General features: G+C 48.0%; 1 protein-coding gene across 1 annotated transcript in view; it reads left to right on the top strand.

Moving 5' to 3' along the window:
• The window catches only part of ADAMTS16 (ADAM metallopeptidase with thrombospondin type 1 motif 16), a 225964-nt gene extending 213589 nt beyond the window's left edge, over window positions 1-12375 (top strand). Inside the window, exons 23-24 of the mRNA XM_004380276.2 lie at window positions 11415-11562; window positions 12260-12375. Of these exons, the coding sequence (XP_004380333.2) occupies window positions 11415-11562; window positions 12260-12375 (264 nt within the window). The remainder of the gene's footprint in view (window positions 1-11414; window positions 11563-12259) is intronic.
• The last annotated feature ends 1307 nt before the right edge of the window (window positions 12376-13682 follow it).

The following is a 13682-nucleotide window of genomic DNA, read 5'->3' as shown; positions in this document are numbered from 1 at the left end:
TGGGTTTTTAAGAGCCAAATGAGAAGACAGCAGGGGCGGTCATGCACTTCCTGTTTCCGTGTGGTAGACAGACCCCCTGTCACTGGCAGGGCTCCATAACCGCATTAGGGAATGTCTCCTTCCACACATCGAAGGTGAGACACTGAGTTTTTCAGACGCAGAGCAGGGGGCCACTGTGACATGCAGATCACAGGGATGGTCTCTTCATTATACTGCAAGTCCTGGCCTTCCTTGATCCTCACAGCCCACCCCAAAGAGTACTTGAGCCAGTGCCTGTCCTCCATCACTGTCAAAGAACATTCCAGGGCCTGTGTCTCTGAAACACTTCCCAGCGGGTCTGGCCAGCTCCTGATACTGCAGGGACCGCGCTGTTGGCCGCATGGGCATGACCGTCACCGCCTGTCCACCTTGTACCACTGCTCACAAAGTGCTTCCTCCTTGGACGGGACCTGACAGTCGCTACTCAACCTCTGTCTTGGTCATCTCGTGCTGCTATAACAGAAATACCACAAGCGGATGGCTTTAACAAAGAGAAATTTATTCTCTCACAGTCCAGTAGGCTACAAGTCCAAATTCAGGGCGTCAGTTCCAGGGGAAGGCTTTCTCTCTCTGTCGACTCTGGAGGAAGGTCCTTGTGATGCATCAGTCTTCCTTTGGTCTGGGAGCATCTCAGCGCAGGAACCTCAGGTCCAAAGGATGCGCTCTGCTCCCAGCACTACTTTCTTGGTGGTATAAGGTTCTCATGTGTTTCTGCTGGCTTCTCTCTTTTATATCTCAAAAGAAATTGGCTTAAGACACTATCCAGTCTTGTATACCTCATCAGTATAACTGCCGCTAATCCATCCTATTACATCATAGTGATAGAGTTTACAACACATCTGGAAATCACATCAGATTACAATATGGTACACAATCATACAATACTGGGAATCATGACCCAGCCAAGTTGACAGATATTTTGGGGGGACACAATTCAATCCATGACACCCTCTGTCCACATCTTCCCCACCTCCTGTGCTCACACAGCAAATGTGGAGCCCGTCGGGGCTGCTGTCCCTGAACTTGAGTTCCCTGCCTTACAATAACAATCAGAACTGTATCTAGACATTGCTTTGCCATGGGCATTAGACTAAGTGTTTTACACACACACATACTCTACATATTTACATATATACCTATGTTTATATGCACATGGAAACCCTAGTGGCACAGTGGTTAAGAGCTATGGCTGCTATCCAAAAGGTCGGCAGTTCAAATCTACCAGACGCTCCTTGGAAACTCTATGGAGCAGTTCTACTCCGTCCTATAGGGTCACTATGAGTCGGAATCGACTTGATCGCAACAAGTTATATGCATATACATGTTTATTTACGTGTGTGTGTACGTGTGTGTTGGGGGGGTTCCTCAGTGCCCACCACAGCACCTAATCCATACTAGCTATTCAAGGAACGCTTGCTGACTGTGAGTTTTAAAGGAAAATCCAATTCAGTGAGTGAGACAAAGTGGCTACTTACAAGTATCTAGAGAATTTCCTTGCTCGTTGCCATCTGTTGGAGCAGACATTTGCCTTAAGGTTGTTCCTGTTGTCTGTGGATATGACATGTCTTGTTGAAGGACCTGTTTATAGGGCAGCATTTTTAAAAGACAAAGAGAGCCCCGGCTCACCAGCCCCATGCTTCCTGCCCACTTACCCCCAATTCGATTTGCAACAAATGCACCCAGTCCCCCAGTTCATGTTGCTACTCTGCAGCAGGCTAGAATAAGTGTGCATGTTTAAGGTAATCGAGATTATTCCCCGAGTTTATTTATCTGATCAGATGAGGGATAAGGGCCTGCAGAGAAGTGAACGGAATGCAACCTGACTAGCTAGTAAGCTTGTCCACAGTTCACTTCCCGGTCAGGCAGCTGTGTCCCAAGCTCCATAGAAACTAGCAACTAATTTTAATTTGGGTGAGTTTTTATTAAGGATTTAAGAGTTGTCATTTATCAGGATTATCGGGAAAGGCCAATTGCTAGGAAAGGACATCGTGTTTGGTAAAGTAGAGGGTCAGCGCAAAGGGGGGAACCCTCAGTGAGATGGGTTGACACAGTAGCCACAACAATGCACTCAAGCATACCAACGATCAGGAAGATGGTGCTGGACCAGACAGTGTTTTGTTCAGTTGTATATAAGGCCACCGTGAGCCAGAGCCAACTAACAATCATATCTATCAATAAGCCGCTTATAAAACCCATACCACATTCCAGCCAGGCCACCACTGTCCCTCTGCTGCCATAATTATTTGTCCCAATCTATAAGTTCTGCGGAAGGAACAACTCCCCCCTAAAAAAATCTGTTGACGTTGAGTCAATTCCAACTCACAGCAACCCCATGTGTTACAGAGTAGAATTGTACTCCATAGAGTTTTCTGAGCGTAATATTTACGAAAACATATTGCCAAGGCTTTCTTCCGTGGCAATGCTGGATGAGTTCAAACCATCAGCCTTTAGGTTAGTAGTCTAGCACAAACAGTCTGTGCCACCCAAACAGTCCCTGAATCTATGGAGAAGAAAAGAGAAACCAATCAACTTTAAACGATGCCCTGTAATTATTTTCCAGCTCCACTTTGGGTTCCTGTTATCTTCAAACCTGATGTAGCTTTTTCATTTTGAAATAGGTAAACTCCTCTCCAAAAGTTACTTAAATAGAAATAATTCAATTTAGTTTATTGGAGTTATTTAAGTTATTGGTACTAAAGGAAGAAGTCCAAGCTGCACTGAAGGCATTGGCGAAAAACAAGGCTCCAGGAATTGACAGAATATTAATTGAGATGTTTCAACCAATGGATGCAGCGCTGGAAGTGCTCACTCGTCCATACCAAAAAATTTGGAAGACAGCTACCTGGCCCACCAACTAGAAGAGATTCATATTTATGCCTATTACAAAGAAAGGTGATCCAATCGAATGTGGAAATTATTGAATAGTATCATTAATATCACACACACAAGTAAAATTTTGCTGAAGATCATTCAAAAGCGGTTGTGGCGGTACATTGACAGGGTACTGACAGAAATTCAAGCTGGATTCAAAAGAGGACATGGAACGAGGGATATCATTGCTGACGTCAGATGGATCTTGGCTGAAAGCAGAGAATGCCAGAAAGATGTTTACCTATGTTTTACCGACTACACAAAGGAATTCGACTGTACGTATCATAAAAAATTATAATCACATTGAGAAGAATTGGAATTCCAGAACACTTAACTGTACTCATGAGGATCCTGTACATGGATCAAGAGGCAGTTGTTTGAACAGAGCAAGGGGAAAGTGCATGGTTTAAAATCAGGAAGGGTGTGCATCAGGGTTGCATCCTTTTACCATAGGTATTCAATCTGTATGCTGAGCAAATAATCTGAGAAGCTGGACTATATGAAGAAGATCTTCTCATGAGTACTGGGGGACTCATTAACAACCTGCGATATGCAGATGACACAACCTTGCTTGCTGAAAGTGAAGAGGACTCGAAGTACTTACTGATGAAGATCAAAGACCACAGCCTTCAGTATGGATTACATCTCAACGTAAAGAAAACAAAAATCCTCACAACTGGACCAATAAGCAACATCATGATAAATGGAGAAAAGATTGAAGTTGTCAAGGATTTCATTTTACTTGGATCCATAATCAATGCCCATGGAACTAGCAGTCAAGAAATCAAGTGACATATTGCATTGTTCAAATCTGCTACGAAAAGATCTCTTTAAAGTGTTAAAAAGCAAAAATGTCACCTTGAAGACTAAGGTGCACCTGACCCAAGCCATAGTATTTTCGATCACCTCATATGCATTCGAAAGCTGGAAAATGAATAAGGAATACCAAAGAATAATTGATGCCTTTGAATTATAGTGTTGGCAAAGAATATTGAATATACCATGGACTTCCAGAAGAAGGAACAACAAATCTGTCTTGGAAGAAGTATAGCCGGAGTGCTCCTTGGAAGCAAGGATGGTGAGACTTTGTCTCACCTACTTTGAACATGTTATCAGGAGGGACCAGTCCCTGGAGAAGGACATCATGCTTGGTAAAGTAGAAATAAAGGAAGACCTTCAATAAGTTGGATTAACACAGTGGCTGCAACAATGATCTCAAGCATAACAAGGATTGTGAGGATGGTGCAGGAGCAGGCAGTATTTTGTGCTGTTGTACAGAGGGTCACTATGAGTTGGAACCAACTCAGCGGCACCTAACAACAACAAGTTATTGGAGTAGGGGATATTTGAATTATATTCTTTGCGAGCACTTCCTATTTTACATAAGAAAAAAAAAATCAAAGCTAAAATCTTTTCCCAGGTAACTACAACCAGTTCCCATCGAGTCGATTAAGACTCATGCCAGCCTCGTGTGTGTCAGAGTAGAGCTGTGCTCCATAGGGTTTTCAATGGCTGATTTTTCAGAAGTAGATCGCCAGGCCTTTCTTCCGAGGTGCCTGTGGATGGACTCCACCCTCCAAGCTTTCAGTCAGCAGCCGAGTGTGTTAACTCTTTGCATCACCCAGGAACTCCTTTCCCAGGTAACCTCCTTTATTTTTTTTCTGAGTAAATACCATTTCCAGTACGATGAAGCAGTTGAGAAGAAAGAAGCAGAGTGGAGCTGTTTCTTTGGCAGGTGGCTTGGTTTCTCTGCTCCTTGAGAAGGATGGCTGGTAGCCAGGCCGCCTGGCACCCTGGGACCATTGTCCTCCCTCCCTCTCCCTTTGTCAGTGAGGAAACTGAGGCTCCTGGGACTGACGGCCGCTCGCCACCCTCTGGCTGCCAGGCTCACATGCACCCACCCTACTGCCTTCCGAGAATTCTGGCAAATTTAGCCAGAGAAACCCCAACTTTATTATACTGAATTTAAGCCAGTCTTCCCATCTGACAGAAACTGCAAACACATCTTGAATAGCTTTCACTGATCTGAAGTCTTCCAACGGTTGTCTAATAAGTCATTTGTATCCTAAGTTCCCTCAAGTGCTTTATCTAGTGTGACTCGTTTATTATGTCCTATGTCCGTAACGTTTGGGGTAGAAACTCAAACGACTGAGCTTGCTGTAGACACTGGTACCCAAGACCTGCCCTCCGCACTGCGGGAAATTGTCAGCAGTGATGAATGGGTGGCTATCTGGCTGGCCCTGGCCCTGCGCGGGTTTCTTCTTACAACCGTGTAAAGATTGGCCTTTCTGTTACGGAGGGCACAGGGTTTCTGTTGATTTAAATGGCTTTGCTTATCAAGCCATTTAATGGGGTGCCTCTGCCTAGGGCTGACTGAAATCACGCGGGTCATTGGGACTTAGCATCGGGTGGTTCACACGCTAAATTGGTCTGGGAATGGCTTAAGTGCGAACACCTGTTGGACTGCCTGACTCTGCATGGCAGAAACGGGCGTGCAGTCCGTGCAGGTCAGCGGGGGGCCCTGGCTCATTCCAGGAGCGCTTCACCAGGACCGTGTACGCAATGTCCTGGAAATCTACGGCTCTGGGGGGCAAGGAGCATGTCACGGATGAGCAGTTTGGTTTTCCACCGCGGTAATTGAAGACTAAACTTTTGTACGAAATAGACACAGTCACTCACACACACAAACAGACTCACACACACAGTGACGTACACTCACAGACACTGTGTGCATTGCCTGTCTGTCTGCATTGCACAGGCAGACGGGCTGGGCCTCCTACTTCCGGGCAGCCTTAGACTGCTAGGAATGAGACACGTACACCCACTGGCGTCAACCATTCCCTGGGTGCTACGTTCATCTGTGACCAGCAGGACACACGAGACACTTACAGTGTTGGCAAAGTGAAAGCCATTATTATCATTTATAGAAAGCAAACAGTAAACAATAGCCACACATTCCCAAAGGGGGAACACTACCCCTCCCCTAAATTATCCAAGTCCATTCTATGTCTCTGGGCAGGCGTGCCTGGATCAGGTCAGATGCTGTGTTCCTGTCACCGCTGCCTCTGGCTACCACCACACTGCTTGGGGGGCCTGCACAGTGCCCTTGCTGGGCCTTGCCTCACTGGTAGGAAGACCCCTGCACAGAATCTCCCAAGCCTCTGCCGCTGCGCCCCTCTAAGCCTCTGCTGCCGGCTTCCACCATGCTAGTCAAGCCTGTGGGGCTCTTCTGCCATCACACTACCCAGTCCCCTGCTGCCTGGGGAGGAAGGGAGGCATGCAAGCCCTGCACAGCGCAGACTCAGGCGTCTCTTGCCCTGTACAAGCGTTACAGCCAGGGCTTCAAATGGGTTCTTCCTGGTTCATCATGGCCGAGTAAACGACACTGGAACAGACCCAAATTTTTAAAATTTGGGTGAACTGAAACCACAGCCAGAATGGGAAAAATTATAGGTCAAAGCCCTGCTAGAAATTTAATCTCCCTCTTAGAAAACAACAGCTGCATACACAGCAACCAAATCTCTTGCCTGTTGGATTTTGTGGAGAGTCAGAAACAGTGGTGCCCCGCTCAAACATGGCAGCTGATCACGCTGCTTTGAATGTGTGTTGCTCTCCACAGTCCTGCCAATAATCCAGTCTCCCAATTCAGGCTCCTGAAGGGGCTCACTACACCTCTTCAGAGTCTCCCATTCCAGGGCTTCACCCCGTAACTTTTCCCGTTCTGGTTATGATTCTGGATCACCCGAATTTTAAAAATTCGGGTCTGTTCTGGTTTCACTTCATTGGCCATGACTGAACTGGTTCCAACTGGTTCAAAGCCCTGGTTACAGCTCTTTTAGCTCTACTGCCCAGAGATGTCCAGCTCCGCCCTGCTGTAGGAAGACCCCTGCACTGGACCCCTGCAAGGGGCACACTCAGGCCTCTGCCCTGGAGGGGCAAGTGTTACGGCTCTTTTTGCTCTGTTCGCAAGCCTCCTGCACGAAGGCACTCAGCTCTCTCTCACTGCAGCTGCCTCGCACCACTCTCCTGGTTTCTGCCACTTCCACTGCTGCTGCTGTTTCTCTGCTGTCTTCAGTGTTAAAGCCCTCTCTTCTGGTCTAGGAGGTTCTTAGTACAGGGACCCCGGGTCCTTGGTCCAAAAGACATGCTCCACTCCAGACTCTTCTTCTAGATAGTAGTGAGGTGCCCGTGAACTTCTGTAGGACTGGCCCTTATGGAAGGAAACTCCTTGCTAATTTCAAAGCATGGCCTTCCCACTAGGACCACAAACTGACCAATCCCCTGGATAGACCATAATTCACTCAATTTGCATAGTCCCAGCCAATCATTTTGTGTGAGTTACAAGACCATGGCTAGAAAGGCCATATAAAAGTGATTCATTGCACCCCATCCACTCACCTACACTCACACCTACACTCACACATACATTCACATACATACACACACACAAAAACACACTCACATACGCTTACACACTCATGCATCCTCACACACACACACACGCATGCTCAGTCACTCAAACACACACACACTCATATACACTCACACACTTGTGTATACTCAGTCACCGAAACACACACACACAAGTACACTCACACATACACTCACACACTCTAACACACACAAATGCTTAGACGCTTCAACAGACTATATATATACATATGTACACACACATGAACCAAAACCAAACCCGCTGCCCTCAAGTCAATTCCAACTCACAGTGACCCTATAGGATAGAATAGAACTGCCTCATAGGGTTTCCAAGCAACAGCTAGTGGATTCAAACTGTCGACCTTTTAACCACTGCACCACCAGGCTCTGTATCTATATCTATATATCTATCTATAATCTATGTATATATGTCTTATTAGTTCTGTTTCTGTTTCTCTGGAGAACCTAAGACACTGGGGATGGAGTCACTGCAGAGGTTCTGCCTCTGCTTGTTCACCTGCAGTCTGACTTCGACTATAGAACTGGCCCAGGACCTGCCACTCTTACCTGATAGACAGGGGTCCCGCGCACGTCTTGTAGGTTTGGAGAAGCAATGGGAGTCGTGCATCATCCCTGTTTCGCACAGCGTCACCCTTGGGTTTCAAAGCAACCATTTAGTGTAACCACCCGCACCGGCATCCAGAATGTTACCTGTCCAGTCTTCCTGCAGGTGCACCGTTAAGTGCTCACATTCCTGGCATTTTTGACCAGTGGCCTTGTTTGAGAACCATCTACGTAATTCAGTCTAGACTGCATGTAGTTTTCCTTCTTGAGTGTATTCATCGCTGCGGTTTGGCTTCATTTCTTCATACACTTCAAGCTTCCTCCGTCTCTCTCTGGCTCACACCTGACTTCTCCCCCTCAGCAGATGTCGGATATTTTGTGGTGTGTGCACCTGGCCAGGTGATAGAAGACACTCTGGCCTGGCAGATTCCCTGCCTTCTCCAGCTCTCACAGTGCTCTTGCTGCTAGGTGTCTCCGGGGCCTCTGTATTGGAAACTGTGCCTTCAGTAGGTCAGGAATGCCTCAGCGCGTGGGCCTGGGGAGCTGGGGCAGCCACCTCCAGGCACCCAGAGGCGGTGATTCTTTAGGTCTAGAAAGGGCTTAGTTTTGTCACGTTCCTGTAGGATTTGGCTTGTCCAAGCTCTACCCAGCCTGGGATACCAGAAAGGTTGCTTGGTGTATGAGCTTTCTGGGGCTGCTCTACTGAAGTTCCACAAAATGGGGGCTTAAAACAACAGAAATTGATTTTCTCACTGTTCTGGAAGCTGGAAGTCCAAATTCAGGCCGTCAGTAGGGCTGTACTCCCTCTGAGGGCTCTAGGGGAGGATCCTTCCTTGTCTCTTCCAGCTTCTGGTAGCCCCAGGCGTGCCTTGGTTTGTGACCCCAAACTCCAATCTCTGCCTATCTTCACATGGCATCCTTCTGCTATGTCTTGTCTGTCTGTCTGTGCCCCTTCTCTTTTTATAAGGACATCATCATATTGGATTAAAGGTCCTCCCCACTTCAAAATAAACTCATATTAACTAATTACATCTGCAAAGACCCTATTTCCAGATGAGGTCACATTCACAGGTACTGAAGGTGAGGACTTGAACACGTATTCTTACAGGACACAACTGAACCCACAACTTGGTGATGGGATTCCACGTGGTGCACAGTTTTCTTCATGCTAGACCCAAAGCCTGGTGACCCTCGGGCCCAGGAACAATCCTGGTTTCTCCAGATATGCCCCTGACTTTGAGTCCATCTGACCCTGACTCAACAACATTCTAGACTTCCATGCATTTCTCCCCTCTGTCCGTACCTGGGATTGATCCAGAATATGGTCAGCCTCCCACAGCAGGAGACAGGGACCATTCGCCAGGGAACCATGGTAACTTTGAGGTAATTCTGCAACATAAGCTTCTCCGTCAGACCTGCCTTCTCTCTCGTGGTCCTCCCTATGAATTCACAGCTGCCACTGGCCTAAGACATGCTCCCTTCCAAGTCTTCTTTATGGAACCCTCTGTGCAGTGGCTCGTGGCTTTAATCTTATAATGCTCTAGTACTTAGCCTATCAGTTGATTTATTTTTAACCTAGGTATGTCATCTCTACAAATCCCATCTGCTATGGATTGAATTGTGTCCCCCAAAAATATGTATTGAAGTATGTACCCCCCACCTGGGGATGCAATCCCATTTGGAAATAGAGTTTTCTTTGTTAAACTAATGAGGCCACGTCAGTGTAGGTGTGTCCTAAATCTAATCACTTCTGAGTGATATTGAGAGCAGCATAGACAGAGACAAGCAAGCAGACACGGCAAAGACAGATGCTCTCAGAAGACAACGAGGCACATGCATCTAGAAGCCCAAGAACGCCAAGAATTGCTGGCTACTAGAAGCTGAAATAGACAAGAAGGGGCCTCCCCCTAGAGCCACATGCTGACTTTGAACTTCTAGCCTCCTGAATTGTGAGAAAATAAATTCCTATCCTTTAAAGGCATCCACTTGTGGTATTTCTGTTACAGCAGCATTAAGAAACTAACACATCATCTAACCAGGGGCTTGGCAATACACCGTCTTCACTCTTCCTCCTCGTTCATCCGTGCTTCCTCCAGGTGGCCCTGATGCTGGGCCTCTATGAAATCTCTCCCGTGCTTCCTCCTCTCCAACCTCTGTGATCGCCCTGGGCCTGGTCACCTCACTGCCTGCACCAGGACAGCGTCCTCCTAACTGGTGTCCTACCTCCTGGCGCTCCACTCTGCCATCTGGGGTCCCAAACACATGGTATTATCACACCTGCTCTGAATGCCATCTAGGAAAGGAATAGAGAAGTGGGACAGGATGGAAGCTTAAGGCATGTCCCCTGGTTTTATCCAACAAATGGAAAATGCTTCCTAAGAAATGAACCACAAAGCTTTGACATGAGGGATTCTAGGATTTCTTCTAAATATTCCCTCTTTGTGTATCTGCCATAATGCTGTTTATTTGGTTTTTAGTCTTGGGCCCTCTGAAGTGCAGTACTTCGGGGAGGCTAGAGTACGTTACTACCATGTGTCAAGTCCTATCCTCATGCCAGTGGACCCATTAGAGACGTGGATCCATTGTTCCCAAACCTCAGGATAACCCCAAAGCCACAGCCACCATTGTACAGATGGGGAAGCTAAGGCTCAGAGGGATGAAGTAGGGGTTGGTGGCCATGGCTGGTCATTCCTGGGGCTGGAATCTGAATGTGGCCTTCCCTGCTCTAGGTGGTGCTGCCTCTGAAGGGGAATCCCTTATGTGACTAGCTCAGCACAGGGCTTTCTTCTGGGAAGAAAGGGACCAGTAATTACACTGAAGGAGCTGGGTGGGGTGGGACGCTGCAAGCAGGGTTTGGAGAGGAAATAAGGAAGTTATCCCAACCAGCAGGCTCCTCCCAGCAGTGACTCGGGCTGGTCCTGGGCGCAAGGCTGAGGGAAGAACCCAGCAAGTGTATGAAAGTAGCTTTGCTCTGGGGTCCAGTGTGTTAATATTGGCAGTTCTGCTACTCTGAGGTACTTTAAGGAAAAACCTAAATGAGGAGTTGATTTTGTCTTTTTTTTTTTAATCAGAAGGATAACTTTTGTATAAATTTCCTTTTGGGGGGAGAATATCTTTTTTTGAGGAGATAACACGTCAATCCGTGCACTTTTTTTTATTCATTATGTTAATTAATTTTTTTTTTTCCTCTGCCACAAAGAGCCCAACCTCATGAACCCACAGTTAAGAGTCTAACATCAGACTCCAGGGGTTTAAATCCCAGCCAGTCCCGGCTGTTTACTCAAATGAACAATGGAATAATGAAAGTGAGTTTGAGGGGACTTTCGGAATGTCCCAGCAGGGTGGGGGCATGGCCCAGGGCAGGGCAGATGCACCTGTGCGGGAAAGGTAAGCAGGTACTACCTGCATCCGGCTCGTGACCGTCTTATTAAAAGTGTTCTTCCTGTGATGGTCTTCAGCTGTCTTCTAGATTCCGTGGGTGATGGATGGTCTCGTGTTTCCTCCTGCAGTGCACGGCCAGCTGCGGGGGCGGTGTGCAGACGCGGGCAGTGCAGTGCCAGATGGGGGGCCGGCTGGCCAGCGGCTGTGCCCTCCACCAGAAGCCAGCAGCCTCTCTGGCCTGCAACACTCACTTCTGCCCCATCGCAGAGAAGCAAGGTGAGTGCCACATTCCAAAGGCGACAGTTCTTCAGTTTTCCTTATTCGTGGTCCAGCTTTCACAGGTATATGAGGCAACTGAAAACACCATGGCCTGGGTCAGGCACGCCTTAGTCCTCAAGGTGACCTCTTTGCTCCCATAACTCCCCAGAAATGACATGGATGTTAGAGGAGAGATGGTTGGGAAATGCATCTAGCAGTAGGAAAGCATAACTGGTGTCCTATGCTCATGCTACTCGCCTGTTTAAAGCAGGCAGGTTTAAATAAAGAAGGCTTTTTCCCTAAGTTAGACAAAGCCAGCCCTACTCCTAGGGCACCCTCAGTGTACAGACCCTCAGGTGCCTCTGGTGTTCGGGGAGATGATGTCCTGTCTGATAAGCCTTCTCCCCGAGGAGGCGTGTTGGGAATTAGACAATCAAAATCCACACAACACAGCATCCTTTGTCTTGGGTGGGTAAGTGGCTAAGTATGTGGGCTTAGCAGGAAAAGAAGAAAATGGCAGTTTTGTAGGAAACTTCCAAGAAGGGTCTTCTGAAATTAGCAAGTTCTAGAGGTCCCAGTCGGACCTGAAGAGCTGCCCCCTTGTAGCAATTTCAAAGCAATGACAAATGTGCTTTTATTGCCAAGGAAAGGCACTTGCTGACCGCACTGGCCACCACACTGGGCGCTCGGACTAACACGAGTGTGCTCCTTTCAGACACCCTCTGCAAAGACCACTTCAGCTGGTGCTACCTGGTGCCCCAGCACGGGGTGTGCCGCCACCGCTTCTACGGCCAACAGTGCTGTCGGGCCTGTTCCAAGTCCAACCTGTAAGTGGGACGGCCCCGTGGTAGAGAGTCCCTGCTTTGAGCACAAAATGAGCGGTGCAGACTCCACGGGAATGTGTCCCGGCAACAGAGAAGCCTGAAGAGAAATGAAGTTAGGCTGTTTGATGCAGACGCTTGTGTGTGGACGTGTGTGTGCATGTGTGCACGGATGCGTATATGCATGAACGTGTGTGTGTGTGTGTGTGTGTGTGTGTGAGTCTGGATGCATACACCTGTGTTTGCACTTGCACGCACACACACACACACACACACACACACACACACACACACGTATGTGCTCCTATTCAGTTGAAATGTGGACCCCAACCAGGCAAACCTGCTGGAAAGCAGGGGAGGAGGGCACCCTCTCTGCAGGGCGGGAGTAGCAATACACAGCAACATCTGCATCTCAGACTAGTCACGTCAGAAAGGCAGGCAGAGCTGAGCTTGATAACCCTAGCCTGCATGGTGCTTTTTTAAAAAGAAGAAAAGGACATGTGATGAATAAGTAAAAAAAAAATCTACCCCTACTATGCCAGCCTCCGCTCCTGCCTTGAAGCCCCCTCCCAACTGTCAGTCACACCTGACTTGCCTGGTAGGGGACAGCAGGGGACAGGGGAGCCCAGGGCTCTGTCCCCAGGAGATTCCGGCCTGATGGATGCTCCCACCCTCTGACAAGAGCCGGGCCATCACATCTAGGGGCGCCTGCCTGGAGAGAAGCAGGACTCTGTGCTCTGACTGCGGGCTTTGCTGATGGGCATGGGGATCGGGAAACCCCTGCGAAGGGGTTCTGTCCCTTCCAGACTGGTGTGCTGCTGGAGGAGAGATTTTTACATTTTATGTTCTCTTTCTCAGTCATTTCAAGGGAGTGCTCCTATGTAAGCGCATTTCTTGATGCCTTTTCTTTTTTAAATGACTGATGAGAACTACAGGCTGTACCCCAAGAGAGAATGGCTGGTGATAGCAAACCCCTGCTGTCCCGATGAAGACCTGCGGTACCACCGTAACAGGAGACCGCCACGCGCCGCTGTGCAACCTCAAGGCCCTGGGTTGGCTGTTCGTGCTGTGGGTTGTTTTCCTTGCTGTGAAGTTTGGTGTTTCTGTGACACCTGTTCAGGGCGCGGGCTGAGATTTGTGAATGAAGAGAGGGGTGGTGTGTCTCCAGCAGCTCCCTGTCACGTCTGGTGCTGCCTTTCGCCCCCTTTCCTCCGGTGCTGTGCCGCTCTGAAAGGGCACCTGGATATTTATATTTGCTGAAGTTTTATAATACATTTTATATTGTACAACGTGCTTCTGAACCGCTTCATGATTCCT

This window comes from Trichechus manatus, unplaced genomic scaffold (genome assembly GCF_000243295.1).
Source record: "Trichechus manatus latirostris isolate Lorelei unplaced genomic scaffold, TriManLat1.0 scaffold00072, whole genome shotgun sequence".
NCBI lineage: Eukaryota > Metazoa > Chordata > Mammalia > Sirenia > Trichechidae > Trichechus > Trichechus manatus.
This window is presented reverse-complemented; position numbering and strand designations above follow the sequence as displayed.